Raw genomic sequence first — 22563 nt, 5'->3', positions numbered from 1 at the left:
ATAGATATTAATATTAAATATTGATGGTGGTTTAGTCACTAAGTCATGTCCAACTCTCATGACTCCATGGACTGTAGCCTGTTACACCAGGCTCCTTTGCCCATGGGATTTCCCAAGCAAGAATATTGTAGTGGGTTGCCATATCCTTCTCCAGGACCTAGGAATAGAACCCAGGTCTCCTGAGTTGCTGGAGGAATACTGCATTGCAGGCAGATTCTTTACTGACTGAGCTATGATGGAAGACTCATTTAAATAATATTGGTTAATATTAATTCACCTATATTAATAATAACTTTAGATAATAATGATCTAAATGCACCAATTAAGAGACTGCATTTTTAAAAAGATGGAACTATATATTGCCTACAAGAATTCCACTTTGGGGGCTTCCCTGCTGGTTCAGTGATTAAGAATCTGCCTTGCAATGCAAGGGACACTGGTTCATCCCTGATCTGGGAAGATCCCATGTGCCAGGGACAACTGAGCCCTTGCCCCACAACTACTAAGCCTGTGCTCTGGAGCCTGTGAGCTGCAACAACTGAGCCTACGTGCTAGAACTACTGAAACCTGCATGCCCTAGAGTCTATGCCCTGCAATAAGAGAAACCACTGCAATGAGAAGCCTGTGCACCACAATGAAGGGTAGCCACTCTTTTCACAACAAGAGAAAACCTATGCACAGCAATGGAGATCCAGCACAGCAAAAATAATAAAAATGCTGCTAAGTCACTTCAGTCGTGTCTGACTCTGTACGACCCCATAGACGGCAGCGCACTAGGCTCCCCCGTCCCTGGGATTCTCCAGGCAAGAACACTGGAGTGGGTTGCCATTTCCTTCTCCAATGCATGAAAGTGAAAAGTGAAAGTGAAGTCACTCAGTCGTGTCCGACTCTCATGACCCCATGGACTGCAGCCTACCAGGCTCCTCCGTCCATGGGAGTTTCCAGGCAAGAGTACTGGAGTGGGGTGCCAGGGCCTTCTCCAAAAAATAATTTAAAAAATAATAAAAATAAATACATAAATAAAAGAATTTCAGTTTAAACACAAAGACATAGAAAAATTAAAAGTGCCTGTGACACCAAGATGTCACACACCTCTGCTAAGTCTAAGGTCTCCTGGGTTGCAGGCTCCATTTCGGGGGATGGGGGTGGCTAAGGTGGAGAGGGAGCCGGTGTCACAGGTGCCTTTGCCACATCTGGGGTGACTGAGTTTGGGAGCAGGCAGAGTCATGGGAGCTTCCATGGCTAAAGGGATGGTGTCACAGGCCCAGCTGCTGCTTCTGCCTGGTCTACTGTGGCCAGAGGTGCCATTTAACCAGGAGACTTGGTTTGTATGAGCTGCCTCTCCTGCGGCTTCTGGGTTCTCTGGAGCTGTGGGCTTAGCCAGGGGTCTGGGATTGCAGACACTTCCTCCACTGCTCCCTCTTGCCACCACCTCCATGTGTTCCTAGTCCACTTTATACCATTGTACAGATGTATGGAATTCTCTGGCAACCGTGTCTGTTGCACAGAAGCAACTTTGTTGAGTTATGGATATTTTACTGGTTGTAGACTGAAGGAGAAAGACAAAGCAACTTACGCTGCTGTGATGCCGACACCATCCTATCATTTCACATTTGTTTTTAATTGTAACACATGTACCATATTAATATGTTAATAACAGAAAATATTGAAAATAAATAAATACATGGGGACCTGTACTATCTTCTCATTTTCTATAAGACTGTTCTAAAAATAAAATATATTTACAGTCTATCCCTAATTGAAAGAAAAAATCAACTTTCATGAATGAGAAAAATCATATCTACTTGCTTCCTTGACCTTTGCAGATTAGGATATCAAGTAGAGTGAGAGCAGGTAGGTAAAATTAAGATAACATCATTTCATTTATTGATAATAGGAAATTCAGTCTTCCCAGGACCATGGTGGAGGATAAAGTTAAAGTATCCAAGGAGTTAGGTAATGATAACAGAAAGAGTAAGGTTAAATATTTATTAGAGAAATATGTTCGAAACCACAGGGACAAAAATTGGTTATTTTGCAAAGACCAGTAGCTACAAGTAATGGTAGAGAGGGAGAAGTAGTTGGTAAAGGAAGAGAATGAACTCTTCTAAATATCTACTATGTCCCAAGCACTGTTTGTTTTATACACCACATCTCACAATTAACCCGTAAAGCAAATCTATATGGCAGCTACCATCCCCCACATTGCACATGAAGAAAATTAAGCTTGGATATTTTAAGAAATAAAAAATACATGGAAGAGGTGGGAATCAAACATATTCGTTTTAGAATTCATCTCTTAAACCCTTTCTGCTAACTTGAACAGATGGTGAGAAAAGGACAAATATAGAGAGTAATGGAAAAGTAATAATACATTATAATTAAAGTGCATCGTATCTACATTTTCTCCTTAAGCCTTCATCTTGATATTTATTTTAAATGTCATCTCTCTGCTGATAAATTTCAAATGCATATCAGGCTTTAAATTTGTCTAAACTCTAGACTTCTAAAACTGATATCTCACCTGAATGTTTGTTTAAATGGTACTTCAAACTTATATCCAAACGAGATATGTTAATTTCCTCAAGCTTCCACTTTTAAATTAAAAAAACTGTAATTCCTCTCCAGTCTTTTCCATATCACTAAATATCACCACTATCCACTCAATTGTTCAAGTCAGAAACCCAAATCAAAAGAGTTTCCTCCTTTTCCCTCAACCTGCTGCACTCTTTACAGTTCTAATTACAGAAAACAGTCTTAAACTGTTCACTTCTCTCTCAAATTCCCTGACACCACCCTAGTCCAAGCTGTTATGATTACAGAAACTTCCTTATTCATCCTCCTCACAGTAATTCTCCACACCACAGTCAGAGAATATTTTCAAAGCATAAATCAGATTATGTCCTTATAGCAATCGTATTCCTTTAGTGACTTCCAACTATTTTTCAAGTCCAAAGTTTATTGAACTTTACTGTGACCTAACAGTTTACTCCTTGGAAGGAAAGTTATGACCAACCTAGATAGCATATTCAAAAGCAGAGACATTACTTTGCCAACAAAGGTCCATCTAGTCAAAGCTATGGTTTTTCCTGTGGTCATGTATGGATGTGAGAGTTGGACTGTGAAGAAGGCTGAGCACTGAAGAATTGATGCTTTTGAACTGTGGTGTTGTAGAAGACTCTTGAGAGTCCCTTGGACTGCAAAGAGATCCAACCAGTCCATTCTGAAGGAGATCAGCCCTGGGATGTCTTTGGAAGGAATGATGCTAAAGCTGAAACTCCAGTACTTTGGCCACCTCATGCGAAGAGTTGACTCACTGGAAAAGACTCTGATGCTGGGAGGGATTGAGGGCAGGAGGAGAAGGGGACAACAGGGATGAGATGGCTGGATGGCATCACTGACTCGATGGACGTGAGTCTGAGTGAACTCCGGGAGTTGGTGATGGACAGGGAGGCCGGTGTGCTGCAATTCATGGGATCGCAAAGAGTCGGACACAACTGAGCGACTGAACTGAACTGAACGGTTCCTTCCTGATCTAGCTTCTATCTCTTCAAACTTGTTTCAACCATTTTTTCTTTGTTTGCTTCTTCAAATATAATGACAATGTTTTTTCCACCTCAGAACTTGGATTTAATATTCTGTTTTAATTTTTTGTCTTTCATTTTTCAACTCCCTGATTCATCCACATCTTTCAGATTCCAACACAAAAATTACCTTCACAGAGAGGCTTTCCTTCACTATTCCATCAAAATTACTTCTCATTCTTGTTATATGTCCAAGTTATTATCCAATCATCTTGTTTCCCTCATGATGCAATACATTCTATAATACATAATATAACCATCTTTTCGGAGTCTTACCATTATCCCTTCAGTCTTCCTAAGACTTCCAGTCAGACTTCACCATTGACTCAGTGGTGGCTTCATAGAAGGTAGCACTAGCACCTCAGCAATCCTCATCATTACCACATCCCGTGGCTTCTCTTTCCAGGACACAAGCAAGAAGTTTCCTGGCATGTTTCTCTGTCACCCAGTATGAGGTTTTTCCAGTTGCCAGACATAGCCTATGGTACCTCTTACCATTGGCAGACTTCTTACCATTCACGCAGCCACAGAACCATAGCCCTCAGTAAAGTAAGTTTGATCTCATCCTTGGTATAGAGGAAGAAACTTTTCCAAGTTTGTTCTTCCAGTGAGGGCTGCTCCTGAGCCTTAAAGGTAGTGACTACTCTCTAATCTACTATTTCTATATTCTTCAAAGTTTGATTTATTTCTATCAGTATTTTTACCTGTCTTTATTACTAAGTTCTTTGCACTAAAATTTCTGTATTACTGGAGAATAATTTCTGTTTCCTAGCTCAACTTTGAATGATACACTGACACATAGGTTTCCAAAGTTGTTATATTGATTTGTATTGCTAGAAATATAACCTTTTTCCATATCCTTGCTACAAATACTATTGTCAAATGTTTTTATTTTAGCCATTCAGATGAGAATATCAGTCTTTTAATATGTTCTTTATTTCAGTATTCACAGTTCTTATAAAATCTTTCTCTGCTAACTCCTATTTCTAGATAATCCGTGTGTCTGCTTCCATGGTATGTTCCTATTCTTAGTTACTGGTCACTATCTTGCACCTCTTCACATGTCTAGTAATTCTTTATTTGTGTTATGCATTTTGTATAAAATAACCAAGGAGGCTCCAGTCATCTTCCACCTGAAAGTAACCCCTTTTCTTGTTTAAATAGATAAGGGAAAGAGGTGATCAATTACATCTAACCTGGAATTCAGTGGAGTGAAAAACTGATCAGAAGTTTAGAAAGATTTGGGCTATCCTAGTTCATTCTTACTCTGTAAGACTGGTCCTCTTAAACTTCTGATGGAATATCTTGCAGGTAAAGGAGATTCTGTTCTGTCCTTTATAGTTTTGAATATAGTTCTTCACTTTCTATTTCCTACAACTCTAAATATGCCAGGTGTCTGGGGTGGGGAGGCCAATTGTGTGCTTTTCCTCTGGTGTGACTTTGGCTTCTGAGCTTCACAGGTTTACAGATTTCATGCTGCCTTTTAGAATCCTTGATTTGGTTTCCCAGAATCCCCTTAAAGCTCTTTACATCAGTTTAAATATCTCAAAGGGAAAATTGATCACATGGGACCTCTTCATGCTTCCAAAATGTCATGCCAGCCAACTATAACCACCAAAAGGCTCAAGTGCCTCTTTATTTCAGTAGAGTTCTTATTTGGAGTAGAGGGTGCAAGGATTGATTCTGTCCCCAGTTAGAAAACAGCTACAAGGGAGAAAATGGCCAGTATTTCTAAGGTCAGCTTAAAAGTATTGCTTATTCTTCAGAATTGAAAATAATCTAGTCCTTACAGCTTTTGCAGTTGTCTGATAAATATAATTTATCTGGTTTCTTCTACTATTTTAAGTTTGAGTGTCGGGCTACCAAGAACTTTCCCATCCTACTTGGAGGCAGAAAGTGAAAGTGAAAGTGAAGTTGCTCATCGTGCCTGACTCTTTGTGATGACCCCATGGACTGTAGCCTACCAGGCTCCTCTGTCCATGGGATTTCCCAGGCAATAGTACTGGAGTGGATTGCCATTTCCTTCTCCAGGGGATCTTCCCCACCCAGGGATCAAACCCAGGTCTCCCACATTGTAGACAGACATTTTACCATCTGAGCCATCAGGGAAGTTCTTCTTTCGAGGCAGGAGTACCCCTAACTGTTTACTTACTTTCCCTTTAAAAGGGAGATTTTATCTGAATATTTTACAACTATATTTCCAATACCAATCAGTTTCTATAACATAATAGGTGCTAAGAAACTACTTGTTGAACTTCTGAATAAATAAATAAATAGTACATAGGAAGTCCTAGGTTCTGCTAGTACTCATAAGTCTGGGTATTCAAGTCTGGGGGAAAAAGCTAAGAAAATATGAACTACTACACAAATTAGAGGAAGCCCTCAGGGACAATCTTGGTGGAGAAGTGAAAACAGAGATGAGAAAGGACATGGGTGGTGAAATGGCTCATGTGGCTGTTAATATAAACCCATCATAAATCATAAATCACAAATCACAAAATTGTGATTTGAATGGACTTCCTGAGAAAATACAATGAAAAGACAGTTTTACATCTACAGTGATGTGATAAAGACAGAGTCATACTGTAATGTGCTAGAGGCAGAGAAAACCATAATAGGATAAAAGGTCCTATCCTCTTCCTAATACCCACAAATGATTAGCAGAAATTTTGAAGAGATATCTGAGTTTCCAAAAATTGTGAGATTAGAGGTTCAAGTTAAGCTGAAATATCTCCTTGAGGCCCAAGAGAATGCCAGCAGATATATGGGTTACCTGAATGATACATGCCTGCAGTTTATCCAGATAAACTGATATGTTTAAGAACATGTCCTTGCAGAACACTTCGAAAGAGGATAGTGTAAACAAATGGCCTAATATATAACTTGTAGAATAAGTAAAGCCAGAGTGGTGAACAGAAATTTATATTTACATAACAAAATTTTCACAGTTTCAGTGAAAAATTAACTCTTATGATGGAAGAATTGTAGCAGACACAGTTATCGTCTATACAAAGCTGAATGCTATTCAGAAGTAAATAGAGGAAAACATGGATTTTTATTTTATTTGCATAAATTTTAATTTTGTCTCATTAAATAATGAGTCTGCTGACTATAACCTTTATTAACATCATATGGGAGTAGGGTTACGGCCAGTGACAAACATTTGTTATTTTAATTGTTCAGTTTCTAAATTGTGTCTGACTCTGCAACCATATGGACTGCAGCACGCCAGGCTTCCCTCTCCTTCACTATCTCCCAGAGTCTGCTCAAATTCATGCTCATTGAGTTGGTGATGCTATCTAACCATCTTATCCTCTGCCACCATCTTCTCCTTTTGCCTTCAATCTTTCCCAGCATCAGAGTCTTTTCCAATGAGTCAGCTCTTTGCAATAGAAAATTAATTTACTATGTGTTGTAAATTACTTTTCAATAGTACAGGGGAAAAGAGACCTGTAAATAATACCTTGTACAAATGTTGAATCCTGATACCAGCAATCAAACCAACAGGTTCTTCTTCAAAGTAAGCATTTTGAACTGTATTAGTAACAGGCATATCTTCCTTTTTCCTAATGCTTGTAGCCTTTCCAAGCCAGTAGCCTTTCTAAGAAAAGAAGAAAAACAGAATCTATCATGTGAATGAAAAATAAAATGTTCCTAAACTTGAAAACATTTTGACTCATTTCACTTCAGTTTTGAGATGGGTTGTAACAGATAACTTGAAGTGAAATTTGGAAACAAATAGCCTATAATTTTAATTCCTACAGAATAACTACAAAATATGCTATTTAAAATGTCACTTTAATATGGCTCAGCAAAAAGCATTCTATCATTTTGAGTCAGTCTCCTTATTTGGACATGTGGTCTAAAGATCCTTAAAGATTGCCAAGACCCTTTCAATGAATTTGTGAGTTCAAAACTGCTTTCATAAAAGCACTTTAATATATGTATTCTTTTTCATATTCTGTTCCATTATGGTATATTCCTAGAAAATAACTCCTAGAATGTTTGGTTTTGAAGGCCAGTGGGGCTCACTTTCAGAAGTCTTAGGAGGCTAGGAGAAATAGACACTTTACTTTTAGAGGGCACACAAAAAATATCACCCTCTCCAGGACCCAGAGAAGAAGCAGTAATTTGAAAGATGCCTGGGTAATGCTATTGGGTCTGCTAATCTTGGAGAGACCCCTGGAAAGGCATGAGGCCACTACAGCCCACCTTGTGGATACAGACACTGGTGGCAGCCATTTGGGAGAGCTTATTGTACCACATGGACACTTGCTGGCAAGCACCATTTTGGAATCCTCCTTCTAGCTGATTAGCCTTAGGGCCCAGCCATGCCCTTGCCCAACAGCCTGTAGGAATCAACTAGGCAGCAGATGGTCTACCTTCAGACCTTCTGAGCCCACAGCACCAGCAGTATGTCCCTTCCCAGCTAGGGGCCCAGGACCTGGCCCCACCCATCAATGTGCAGGCACTACAAGCAGGACCCCCAGAACCATGCAGCTGGGCCCTGGTGCACTCACAAGTGGGTAGCCATCAGCCCCAGAATCCCTATCTCTGCCCACCAGTGATCCTGCTCTGGCCTTGGGAATAGTCTCACCCAGCAGTGGATGGATACTAACCACAGGAAAACCAAAGCCCCACAGCCTGTTGTCCGAGCCCAGCTACCAACAGGCCAGCACCCGCCCTAGGACTGGCTGGGCCCTGTGCCCAGTAACAGGTCAACAAATCTTTGAGACATGCCAGATCCCACAGACAGCTGTGTCAGGAACCAGTCCCAGTCACCAACAGTCCAATAGTAACTCTGGGATCCCTGGGTCCTACAGCCAAACCATAGGATCTAACTCTGCCTACTAATGAACCATCACTAGCTCTAGGGCCTGGCCTCACCCACCAGTGTGGCGGCAACAGCCTCAGGATCTTCTGGACCCCAACTCCACTTATCAGTGAACCAGTAACAGGCCCAGGGCTCCACAGGGTGCAGAATCCAGCCACCCCATGACCTGGCCCCAGAAACTAGTGTTCAACAGCTCTTACACAAGGAAAGGCCTGGCAACCAACCAGACCAAGGCTAACAAAGCCTGCCAGATTACCCATGGTAATTAGCCCACCACAACAGAAGGACCCACATAGCCTAAATAGGGGGCACATCTAGAACGTATAGCTCTGGTAATGAAAGGTGAGTGTGCTGCTGGGGTGCATTAGACTTCTCCTTCAAGGCCACTTCTCCAATGTTGACAAATGTAACTAATATATCAAGTACACAGACATAAAAACAGCAAGTCAGGGAAAATTTTGTGACAGAGGAATATGTTCCAAATGAAGAGACAATATAAAAACCCAGAAGAACTAGGTGAAGAGGCAATAGACAATCTACTTGAGAAAAATTTTAGAGTAATGACCGCAAAGATCATCAAAAAATGAAAGAGACGAATGGATGCACACAGAGAGAAGTTAGAAACTTTCAACAAAGAATTAGAAAATATAAAGAGCTACCAAACACAGATGAAGAACACAAAAACTGAAATGAAAAATACACTAGAAAGAATCAACAGTAGACTAAATCATATAGAGAAGAAGGTCAATAAGCTGAGTAGCAATAAGACAGAGTATCAGAAATCATTGATGCTTAACAAAAGAAAAGAATGAAAGGCAATGCAGACAGTTAACGAAACTTCTGAGACGATATCAAGCATACCAGTATTCACATTATAGGGGTCCCTGAAGGAGAAGAGAGAGAAAGGGTATAAATATATCTGGAGACATAATAGCTAAAAAATTCCCTAACCTGGGAAAAGAAACAGTTATCCAAAACCAGTAAGTGCAGAGAATCTCATACAGGATGAATTCAAAGAGGAACACACCAAAACACATTGTAATTAAAATGACAAAATTAAAGATAGACAGTATTAAAAGCAGCATAGGAAAAGCAAAGCATAACACTCAAGAAAACTCCCATAAGATTATCCACAATAAGCAGATAAAAGATACAGAAGATAATTAGATGTAAAATATAATATCGAAATCAGTAATCATGAGGGGAGGAGAATACAATGCAGGATTTTTAAAATGCATTTGAAATTAAGAGATCAGCAATTAGATGTGTGTATGTGTGTGTGTGTGTGTATGTGTGTGTATATATATATGTGTGTATATGAAAGTTAAAGTGGAGCCTATTATACAGAGTGAAGTAAGCCAGAAAGAAAAACACCAATACAGTATACTAACGCATATATATGGAATTTAGAAAGATGGTAACAATAACCCTGTGTATGAGACAGCAAAAGAGACACTGATATATAGAACAGTCTTTTGGACTCTGTGGGAGAGGGAAAGGGTGAGATGATTTGGGAGAATGGCATTGAAATATGTATAATATCATATATGAAATGAGTCACCAGTCCAGGTTCGATGCACGATACTGGATGCTTGCGGCTGGTGCACTGGGACGACCCAGAGGGATGGTATGGGGAGGGAGGAGGGAGGAGGGTTCAGGATGGGGAACACCTGTATGCCTGTGGCAGATTCATTTTTATATATGGCAGAACCAATACAATATTGTAAAGTTTATAAAAAAAATAAATAAAATAAAACAAAAATAAAATTAAATTAAATTAAAAATAAATAAATAAAATAAAATAATTAAAAAAAAAAGAAAGTTAAAGTTATTAGCTCAGTCTTGTCCAACTCTTTGTGACCCCACCAGGTCCTCTGTCCATGGAATTATATATAGTGATAGTCCAACTCTTTGCAACCCCGTGGACTGTAGCCTACCAGGCTCCTCCATCCGAATTTTATATATATATATATATATACGTATATACATATATATATATATGTAGCACGCTGCTGCTAAGTCACTTCAGTCGTGTCTGACTCTGTGCAACCCCATAGAGGCAGCCCACCAGGCTCCTCCGTCCCTGGGATTCTCCAGGCAAGAACACTGGAGTGGGTTGCCATTTCCTTCTCCAATGCATGAAAGTGAAAAGTGAAAGTGAAGTCGCTCAGTTGTGTCCGACCCTCAGCGACCCCATGGACTGCAGCCTTCCAGGCTCCTCCATCCATGGATTTTCCAGGCAAGAGTACTGGAGTGGGGTGCCATTGGCTTTTCAAATGAGTTGGCTTTGATTCTAAGTAATTTGGACTAATAGTAGAAAAAAAGCATATAATGGTAACCAGATATCTGACATAATTTATAATCTCCTCACTAGGGTCTAAGGACCTTACCACACATTCCTTCAGATACAGATTTTTAATAAAAAACCATTTAATTCTATTATACATGTTACAAAATTAACTCGTAACGGCTTTAGTTGAGAAGGAATTAAAGCTGTATTAGTATCATAAGACTGTGTGGATGGTGTTAAAATTAAATAATGTTCACTCTTCAATAAACTCAGTATATAAGAACTTGAGTTTCTCTCAATAACAGAAATAATTAGAACTTACCTGCATAAAGAAATACCATGGCTTGGGCACACCATACTTTCCTGGAAAGACAGCATCTATATACCAGGCCAGAAGGCCATATAAAAAGGCGTCAAATAAAAGCATTCCCATAATATGAGCAAGAGTGAGTTCATCATCTGGGCTCACTCGTGACAAGAAGTTATTCCACTTAGCACCATATTCTGAAATATAATAGGAGATAGTTACTTCAGGTACCCAAATGTGACTAAAACAAAATTACTCATCAGCTTTATAATTAAACAATGAAGAAAAGTGCACTGATATTCTTTAGCAATAGATACTACTTACTACTTTTAGATACTTTAAATTTTAGGTTGCTCAAAAAGATAATGACATAGTAGTGAAAGGGGTCTCTGCTGCTGCTGCTGCTGCTGCTGCTGCCGCCAAGTCGCTTCAGTCGTGTCTGACTCTGTGCGACCCCAGAGACGACAGCCCACCAGCCTCCCCCGTCCCTGGGATTCTCCAGGCAAGAACACTGGAGTGGGTTGCCATTTCCTTCTCCAGAAAGGGGTCCTTGCCTAGAGCCAAACATGTTGACTGAAATGTTGGTAGGTGACTGAAACAAAAATAAACAATCATCAGAAGTCCATAAAATAAGACTCAAAGCAATAAGCAGACCTATTGCTTGAGATGGTGGTCCTATCTCTCCATTCTCTCTCATGCTGATTTCCATCAAAATAACCATCAGGATATATAAAACTGGAAAGGTATTCATCAATATAAAAAAACAAGGTTCAGCTTCCAGTTTCTGGTTTGGAGAAAGAACTTAGAAGTCACCACTCCATCGTAACAAGTAGGAAGCTGAACTGAAAAGTCTATAACTCTTCTTAGATCGATCAAATAAGTGAGGTCACAGGGCTACACACTGTCCCTAAAACTGGAGAGGCAGATAGGCAAATACAGAGAATATAATTTAATGGAGTAGAAACTCTAAACAGAATCTCTAAAAGATCCAGTACTACAGTAGAAAATCCTAAACTATAATTAACAAATTGCTGGGGCCTTACTAGGACAAGTCTAAAGAATTAAAAAGTCCAGGGGTGTTCAAGTCATAAGGAACTTGTGAATTCATGTTTCTGTCAATTTACCTCCAAGATCTTTATCAGTTTCTCACGGCAAATATACGAGAAAACTCCCCTCATGCTTCCAGGAATCATGGAAGAAGGGAAGAAGGAACCATTTTGAAATGTGCCAGAGCATTCTATTATTAATTAGGCCTGATTCATGAGAAAGTATTTTACCAGAGCATAACCTGCCTAGGGGAAGGAAAAGTCCAACCTGCTCTAGTCATCTTGTCTTTTCTAAAGAGGAAAAAACCGAGAAGCACTGATGATTTCATAGACCAGCAACATAAGCTCATCGAAAGACTAAAGCCCAATCATAGCACTATGAAATCCTTTCTCTCCCCACTACACCTTACCTCTATGTCACTAATATCCTATTTACTATATTTCCTTTTCCCTAGACCCTCATGTACACATTTGAACAAAAATTTATACAGCATACTAAAGGGAAAAAAACACAGATTGAAGAAACTAAACAGCTTCAGAATCAGACTCTGATATGGAAAATGTTGGAAATATTAAGCCAGGTCTATTACAGCACTGAAACATGTATATTATCATATGTGAAACAGATCGCCAGTCCAGGTTTGATGCTTGAGACAGGGTGCTCAGGGCAGGTGCACTGGGATGACCCTGAGGGATGGGATGGGGAAGGAGTTGGGAGGGGGGGTTCAGGATGGGGAGCACATGTACACCCATGGCTGATTCATGTCAGTGTATGGAAAAAACCACTACAATATTGTAAGCAGCCTCCAATTAAAATTAATTAATTAATTAAAAAATAAACCAGGACTATTTGAAACCATAATTAACGTGATAAGGCCTTTAATGGAAAAAGTACACAGCATGCAAGAATAGACTGATAATGTAGAGAGATGGATAAGAAAGAATCAAAAAGAAATGCTAGAGTCCTTGGCATGGCTGTGGTGGGGAAAATGATGGGCAGGAAGGAGGGAGAAAAGCCTGAGAACCCACAGCTAGCTAAAGCCTCTGGAGCAATGGGACAAAGTGCCAGTTGAGAAGTGCTGAGAAGCAATGAGCTGAAGGAGAAAACTCATTTCTCAACAGTGCTTATAAAGATCTGCAAGTTTGGATTTGGTAGTCAGACAACAGAGAAAGCAAGCATCAACTTGTTTATGAGACTTGTGTCATGTATATGCCTGAACTAACAAAGCTGTTTCAGCTCTTGCTCCAATAAATCCTTTCAGTAGCAGCAGCTTTTAAAGAAGATGAAGAGAGCAAACCAGAGGAAATACCTCCTAAAATTAAAAATGGGAGAAAATATTAGACAAACACTAACATCAGCAGGACCAAACTCCTTCAATAGCGGAAAACATGGGCTTTCTGACAACCAGGAGCTACGGGAGGGAAATATAAAACCTCATCTTAGAAAAGTCCATGACTAAGACCTGTTAAATAAACTATTATGAAATTAAGGTATGATGCAGATGTAATTTAAAATGGGCAGTTTCCTTTAAAGAAAATAAAATTGTATATAACTACTTTTGGAGCAACTTAAAAAAAATAAACCACTATCACATGAGACCTTGAAAGTAGAAGTAATTTGTACACAGATTTCAATACATTTGCTAATTGTGTAGTTTTATACTATTAATTTCCAAAGATTGCAGATAATAAAGAAATTAGAACCTTTTAAAGAATTGCCTATTTTTAGATACAACTGATTAGACTGGCTCACTAAGCCAGAGCAAAAAGTTACTATCTATTTAAACTGCAAGCAATTACTCTTTACCTTAACTGTCTCATTACCTAGAGCAGTCTAGCTCCCAGGAACTGCCTTATAGAAAAGGAGTATTGTACTAAGAGGAAAATGCTTCTAGACCATGGACTAAAAGTAAATTTAGATAAAAATAACTACAGTATTTTTTCCTTATGGGCATTTGTTTCAAGTCATCATCAAGTAGGTATACCATTGCTATCAGTGAATACAGATGTTTAGTTCTTTAAAAAATATATTTTAAGGCTTTCCTGGTGGTCCAGTAGTTAAGAATCTGCCAGACTATGTAGGGTACACAGGTTTTGCAGGGCGTGGAGGGGAGGAACGAAGCCCACTTGCCACAATTGTTGAAGCCCCCACGCTCTAGAGCCTGTGCTCTGCAACTAGAGAAGGCCCATGCACCGCAAAGAAGAGACAGTAGAGAAAAAGTAATAAAAATACATTTTAAAATTTTATGTAAACTACTGAGTATTTTAAATAGTACACTTCAACTTAATGGGTCATGTTTACTTTCATTGGAGAAGGCAATGGCACTCCACTCCAGTACTCTTGCCTGGAAACTCCCATGGACGGAGGAGCCTGGTAGGATATACAGTCCATGGGGTAGCGAAGAGTTGGGCACAACTGAGGGACTTCACTTTCACTTTTCACTTTCATGCATTGGAGAAGGAAATGGAAACCCACTCCAGTATTCTTGCCTGGAGAATCCCAGGGATGGGGGAGCCTGGTGGGCTGCCGTCTATGGGGTCGCATAGAGTCGGACACGACTGACCCGGCTCAGCAGCAGCAGCTACTTTCATTAATCTTCAAAGAACAATCCTTTGCTATCAAAGTAAATTAGTATTTTGAATGTGCTTCTCTTTATGCTGTTATTAGAGCTTGAAGCAAACAATAGGAAGCTGTTTATTTTAAACCACAAACTACAACCCCAAATTTTAATATGTATGTTGTTTAATATTTGGCTGCTTTTAATTTTTAACTGTATAAACACCAAATAATTACATTGCATAAAAATGGAAAGTAAAAGGATGCACTTTCTATAACATTGTCAAAGCATTTGTAAAAGCATTTACTAACTTGTGAAATCCAATTTGAATTGATCTTAATACAGGATTTCTTATTATAACACTATAATATTGTATCTTAAGTGTATACATTGAACAACAGCCTCTGAAAACAATGGCCTTTCAAAACGCTTTCTACATTTTCCATAGAAGGAAAGTCAGTCCATCTTTAAATATTTTACGGAATCTCTGACCACATATACTTTGTTAGATCTGTGTGTCATATGGTGGTTTGGAGTTGTTTGTTTTCGTATTTTTGAGTTATATGTAAACATTTTAATGTGCTGGTTAAATGTATAGTCAAATGCAAGAGAAACATACTATATGTTGTTTCTTCATTCATACTAACAATTTCCTTGAAAACTCCTACAGTGTTTAATTTGGAGGCAGCTTTAGACTATTCTATTGGTGAAAACTACTTGCTGAGCCGTTTTAATAGGTAAAAATGTCAGAGAAGCAGACTCAGTATATTGTATTATATGCTCTTATATATAATTATCCTAAATAATTTAACAATGGAAATATATATGGAACTATAAGTTCCTACTTACATGATTTAATCATAATAGGATACATAAACTGAACTTGAACTTATTTTAATGTAGACACACTATCCATTTTAGTCCATTTTACTGTTTATGTTAAAATAACATTTCTTTCCTAAATATTATTTTCTTGACCATGGTGCACTGTTGGTGGCAATACAAACTGGTACAGTCACTATGAATAACAGTATAAAGTTTCTAAAAAATTTAAAACATACATTCCAGCGATCCAACTAAGTATGTATGTGTATATATATATATATATATATATATACACACACAGAAAAAGAAAACAGAACTTTTAAGAGGTATCTGCACTCTCATGTTTACTGTAGCATTTTTCAAAATAGCCAAGACATAAAAACTAAGTATCTATCAATACACAAATAAAGAAAATGTGGTATATATATTCACAATGAAATATTATTCAGCCACAAAGATAAAGAAATCCTGCCATTTGCAACAACATGGATAAATCTGAAGGACACATTATATTAAGTGAAATAAGTCAGACACAGAAAGAGAAATATTGTGTGATCTCACTTACATGTTAACAGTGTTTGCCAAGGGCTGTGGTTTGGGGGAAATGGAAAGCTGTTTGTCAAAAGATTCAAGCTTTCAGCTATAAGATGAATAAATTCTGTGTAGCTACAGTATAGTAAACATAGTTAATAATTTAAATATGCTTGAAATTTGCTGAGAAAGTAGTTCTTTTTTCCTACTGTAATTATTTATTTTAAAATTTAAATTAAGTAATTTATTTTAATTGGAGGCTAATTATTTTAGAATACTGTAGTGGTTTTTGCCATACATCGACATGAAAGTTCTAAGTGTTCTTGACACACACACACAAAGTAACTATGGTAGCTCAGCTGGTAAATATTCTGCCTACAATGCAGGAGACCCGAATTCAATTCCTGGCTCAGGAAGTTCCCCTGGAGAAGGGATAGGCTACCCACTCCAGTGTTCATGGGCTTCCCTGGTGGCTCAGATGGTAAAGAATCCTCCTGCATTGTGGGAGACCTGGGCTCGATCCGTGGGTTGGGAAGATCCCCTGAGGAGGGCATGGCAACCCACTGCAGTATTCTTGCCTGGAGAATCCCCATGGATAGAGGAGCCTGGTGGGCTACTGTCCACGGGGTCGCAAAGAGTTGGAAAAAACTGAGTGACTAAGCATAGCACAGCACATGGTGTTGTATGTGTTAATTAGCTTGAATATGATGATTATTTCATGTATGGACATAAAATCATCAAGTCGTACTGTTGCACACTTTCAAAATATATACTTTTGTGACTCATACTTCTACAAAACAAACAACAGAATTTAAAAAGTGGCATGTTTAACTGATGTAGAAAGAGTATTTGATAACATCCAACACTTCAATTTCAATATTGAAAATTTTTAAATCTCTACAAAATTATTTAAAAAAGGGCACTTTGTTAATCAAAACAAAGATCCCCTATAAAAGATCATCTATTAAAAAAAACCCACAACTAAAAATCACACTCAGTGGTGAAGGACAGAAAGCTTTCCTTAGAGACCAAGAACAAAATAAGCATGTCCACTCTTCCACTTCTATTCAACACCGTATTTGATATTATATTCATGAAAATAAGGCAAGATAAAGAAATAAAAGGCAACCAAATTGGATAGAAAGTAGAAAAACTCTTTACTCACAGATCTTATGTACAGAAAATCCAAAAGTTTCCATGAAAAAAAGAAATGTTAGAGCTAATAAGGATTCAACAAAATTTCAGGATACAAAGCCAACATACAATAATCAGTGGTATATCTACAAATCAGTAATAATCAAAAAGGAAATGAAGAAAACCAAGGAATCCCACCAAAAACCAAAAAGCACCCCAAAATCAGACAAGACACTGATGATGATCCAGCATCAGCATCAGTGTCTTGTCTGATATATATAGGCATATATATCCGCCTGCAATGCAGGAGACCCAGGTTCAATCCCTGGGTTGGGAAGATCCTCTGGAGAAGGCAAAGGCTACCCACTCCAGTATTCTGGCCTGGAGAATTCCATGGATTGTATAGCCCATGGGGTTGCAAAGCGTGGAACATGACTGAACAACTTACACTTTCACTATTGCATTGAACCTACAGACTATTTTAGGTATTAACAAAATACTCTTCCAATCCCTGAACACAGGATGTTTTCCTACTTACCTATGTCTTCTTTAATTTCTTTTAGCAATGTTTTGTAACAGTCAGTATACATGTTGCACTTCTTGTTTAAATATATTCATAAGCATTTTATTCTTTTAATTCTAATGTAAATACAATGATTTTCTTCATTTCCTTTTTGATTATTACAGATTTGTAGATATACCACTGATTATTGTATGTTGGCTTTGTATCCTGAAACTTTGTTGAATCTGTTTATTAGCTCTAACATTTTTGAAATATCAATAGCACTTTTTGCAGAAGTAAAAAAGCTAAACTGTAAAATTTACATAGAATTACAAAGGACCTTGAATAGCCAAAACAGTCTTGATAAAGAACTAGATTAGAAGACTTATACTTCTCAATTTCAAAACTACCAAATTGTGTGGTACTAGCAAAGGATAGATATATAGAATATAATACAATTGTGAGCAATGGTGAATTTATTTTTTACAAGATTCTATGAAAAATTGGGAACAAAGTCTCTTTTCCATTAGTACTGTTGAGATAACTGGATATTCACATGTAAGTTGAACTCAACTTGCAATATGTAAAAAAAGTAACTTAGATTGAAAAATTCAACCTAATAGCTAAAACTATTTTTTAAAACTGTTACAAAAAACAGAGGGGCAGATTCTCATGACTTTCAACTTGGCAAACAGACAATACCAAAACATAAACAATGAAAAAAGAGATAAATTGAATGTGATCAAAAATATAAACCTTTGTCTATGAAAAAGTACTATCAAGAAAGTGAAAATACAACCTACAAAATAGATGAAAATATCATACATATAATAAAGGGCTTGTATCTAGGATATATAAAATTCTTACAACTGAACAAAATAAACTGACTTTAAAATGGGTAAAGGAGTTGTACCAATGTGCAATAATTCTTCAAAGAAGTTATACCATTGTGCAATAACTACAAGAAAAGATGCTCAGTATCATTAGTCACTGTTCACTAAGGTCTAACTCTTTGTGACCTCATGGACTATAGCATGCCAGGCTCGTCTGTCCTCAACTATCTCCCAGAGTTTGTTCAGTCACATGCCTATTAAATCAGTGATACTAACTAACCATCTTATCCTCCACAGCCCCTTTCTCCTTTTGCCTTCAATATTCCCCAACATCAGGGTATTTTGCAATGAGTTGGCTATTCAAATCAGGTGGCTAAAGTATTGGAGCTTCAGCTTCAGCAACAGTCCTTGCAATGAATATTCATGGTTGATTTCTTTTAGTCCAAGGGAATCTCAAGACTCTTCCACAGCACCACAATTCAAAAGCATCAATTCTTTGGCCCTCAGACTTCTTTATGGTCCACCTCTCACATCTGTACATGACTACTGGGAAAACCATAGCTTTGACTATACTGAACTTTGTCAGCAAAGTGATGTCTCTGCTTTTTAATACGGTGTCTGTGTGTATGCAAAATTGCTCAGTCTTGTCCGACTCTTTGTGACCCTGAACTGTAGCTCATGAAGCTCCTCTGTCCACGGGATTCTCCAGGCAAGAATAAAGAATACTGGAGTGGGTTGTCATGTCCTCCTCCAGGGGATCTTCCAGCCCAGGGATTGAATCTCTTATGTCTTCTGCATTGGCAGGAGGGTTCTTTATCACTAATGCCACCTGGGAATCCCAATACGCTGTCTAGGTTTTTAATTTCATATCTTTCCTTTCAAGGAGCAAGCATATTTTAATTTCATGGCTGCAGTCACCATCCACAGTGATTTTAGAGCCCAACAAAATAAAATCTGTCACTGCTCCCACTTTCTCCCCTTCTATTTGCAATGAAGCGATGGGACTGGAAGCCATAATTTTTAATACGGAGTTTCAAGCCAGTCTTTTCATTCTCTTCTTTCACCTCCATCCAGAGGCTGCATATCTGAGGTTGTTGATATTTCTCCCTGCAAACTTGATTCCAGGTTGTGATTTATCCAGCCTGGCATTTTTGCATGGTGCTCTCTGCATAGAAGTTGAATAAGCAGGGTGACAATATACAGACCCGATGTGCTCCTTTCCCAGTTTGGAACCAATCAGTTGTTCCATGTCCAGTTCTAACTGTTGCTTCTTGACCTGCATACAGATTTCTCAGGAGTTGGGTAAGGTGGTTTGGTATTGCTATCTCTTTAAGAATTTTCCACAGCTTTTTGTGATCTACACAGTCAAGGCTTTGTGTGGTCAGTGAAGCAGAAGCAGATTTTTTTTGGAAATCCCTTCATGATCCAATGAATGTTGGCAATTTGATCTCTAGTTCCTCTGCCTCTTTGAAACTCTGTACATCTGGAAGTTCTCAGTGCATGTACTACTGAAGCCTCGCTTGAAGGATTTTAGGCATAACCTTGCTAGTCTGTAAATGAGTGCAAATGTATAGCAATTGGCATATTTTTTGGCATTGCCCTTTTTTGGGATTGAAATGAAAACCGACCTTTTCCAGTCCTGTGGCCATTCCTGAGTTTCCAAATTTGCTGACATATTGAGTACAGCACTTTAACAGCATCATCTTTTGGATTTTAAATAGTTCAGCTGGAATTCCATCACCTCCACTAGCTTTGTTTGTAGTAATGCTTCTTAAGGTCCACTTGACTTCACACTCCAGGATGTCTGGCCTAGGTGAGTGACCACAACATCATAATTATTCGAGTCATTAAGACCTTTCTGATCTTCCCAGCTGGCTCAATGGTAAAGAATCCACCTGCCAATGCAGGAGATATGCCTTTGATCCCTGGGTTAGGAAGATCCCCTGGAGGAGGAAATGAGAGTTGGACCATAAAGAAAGCTGAGTACTGAGGACTTGATGCTTTTGAATTGTGGTGCTGGAGAAGACACTTGAAAACTCCTTGGACAGCAAGGACATCAAACCAGTCAATTCTGAAGAAAATCAATCCTGAATATTCATTGGAAAAGCTGATGCTGAAGCTGAAGCTCCAATAATTTGGCCACCTGATGTGAAGAGCCAACTCACTGGAAAAGACCCTGATGCTTGGAAAGATTGAGGGCAGGAGGAGAAGTGGGTGACAGAGGATGAGATGGTTGGATGGTATCACTGCTTCAATGGACATGAGTTTGAGCAAACTTCAAGTGATAGTGAAGGACAGGGAAGCCTAGGGTGCTGCAGTTCATGGGATCGCAAACAGTCAGACAGGACTTAGCTGCTGAACAACAACAGAAGGAGAAGAGGGAGAGAAAGGAACTGAGAAAATATTTGAAGAGATAATCGTCAAAAACCTCACTAACATGGAAAAGAAGATATTCAAGGATGAGGAAGTGCTGAGAGTCCCAAACAGGGTATGCCAAGGAGGAAACTTGCCAAGACACTTAGTAATCAAGTTGACAGAAATTTAAAAAAGGAGAAAATATTAAAGGCAATGAGGAAAAGCAAAGAGTAACATACAAGAGAATGTTCTTAAGGACATCAGATGATTTTTCAGCACAAACTCTAAAGGCCAGAAGAGAAATATTTAAAGTGGTAAAATGGTAATGTCATCCCAATTTTACAGTTGAGGAAACTGAGGCTTAAACAATTTAGTAAGAGGTATTCAGGAATTAGGGCTTGAAGTATTAATGTTAATTCTCTGATACATTTCTGATAGATTCTCTGAGAAATTTATTGAACTTTGAAAAAAAAAGTCACAAAACTTTGGAGATAAGGAGCATTGGTGATTCTTGATGCTGTTAAAGTGTTGCACTCAATATGTCAGCAAATTTGGAAAGGTCAATAATGGCCACAAGACTGGAAAAGGTCAGTTTTCATTCCAGTACCAAAGAAGAGTAATGCCAAAGAATGTTCAAACTACCATACAATTGTGCTCATTTCACATGCTATAAAGGTTATGCTCAAAATCCTTCAAGCTAGACTTCAGCAGCACATTAATTGAGAACTTCCATATCTCAATTTATATACAAGCTGTGTTTAGAAAAGGAAGAAGAGCCAGAGATCAAATAACCAATATCCATTGGATCATATAAAAAGTAATGGAATTCCAGAAAAACATCTCTTTCTGCTTCACTGACTATATTAAAGCTTTGATTCTGTGGATCACAACAAACTGTGGAAAATTCTTAAAGAAGTGGGAGTACCAGACCACATCTTGAGAAATCTGTATGCAGGTCAAGAGCCAACAGTTAGAATCTTATAACTGACTGGTTCAAAACTGGAAAGGAGTACAACAAGGCTGTATATTTTCCCACCTTGCTTATTTGTCATATATGTAGATTACATCATGGGAAATGCCAGGATGGGTGAATTACAGGATGGAATCAAGGTTCAGTTCAGTTCAGTCGCTCAGTCGTGTCCGACTCTTTGTGACCCCAGGAACCACAGCACGCCAGGCCTCCCTGTCCATCACCAACTCCCAGAGTCGACCCAAACCCATGTCCATTGAGTCGGTGATGCCATCCAACCATCTCATCCTCTGTCGTCCCCTTCTCCTCCTGCCCTCAATCTTTCCCAGCATAAGGGTCTTTTCCAATGAGTCAGTTCTTCGCATCAGGTGGCCAAAGTATTGGAGTTTCAGCTTTAGCATCAGTCCTTCCAATGAACACCCAGGACTGATCTCCTTTAGGATGGACTGGTTGGACCTCCTTGCAGTCCAAGGGACTCTCAAGAGTCTTCTCCAACACCACAGTTCAAAAGCATCAATTCTTCAATGCTCAGCTTTCTTTATAGTCCCACTCTCACATCCATACATGACCACTGGAAAAATCATAGCCTTAACTAGACCAACCTTTGTTGACAAAGTAATGTCTCTGCTTTTCAATATGCTATCTAGGTTGGTCATAACCTTCCTTCCAAGGAGTAAGTGTCTTTTAATTTCATGGCTGCAATCATCATCTGCAGTGATTTTGGAGCACAGAAAAATAAAGTCAGCCACTGTTTCCACTGTTTCCCCATCTATTTGCCATCAAGTGATGGGACC

The 22563-nt window shown here is 38.7% G+C and overlaps 1 protein-coding gene across 1 annotated transcript in view; it reads right to left on the bottom strand.

The window, feature by feature from the left end:
• LOC104986728 (ATP-binding cassette sub-family A member 3-like) overlaps nt 1–22563 on the bottom strand; it is a 238467-nt gene that overhangs the window by 160983 nt on the left and 54921 nt on the right. Inside the window, exons 9-10 of the mRNA XM_010837414.1 lie at nt 11031–11212; nt 7048–7185 (exon numbers count right to left, since the gene is read on the bottom strand). Of these exons, the coding sequence (XP_010835716.1) occupies nt 7048–7185; nt 11031–11212 (320 nt within the window). The remainder of the gene's footprint in view (nt 1–7047; nt 7186–11030; nt 11213–22563) is intronic.

This window comes from Bison bison, unplaced genomic scaffold (assembly GCF_000754665.1).
Source record: "Bison bison bison isolate TAMUID 2011002044 unplaced genomic scaffold, Bison_UMD1.0 scf7180017864072, whole genome shotgun sequence".
In the NCBI taxonomy this organism is placed as follows: Eukaryota; Metazoa; Chordata; class Mammalia; order Artiodactyla; family Bovidae; genus Bison; species Bison bison.
This window is presented reverse-complemented; position numbering and strand designations above follow the sequence as displayed.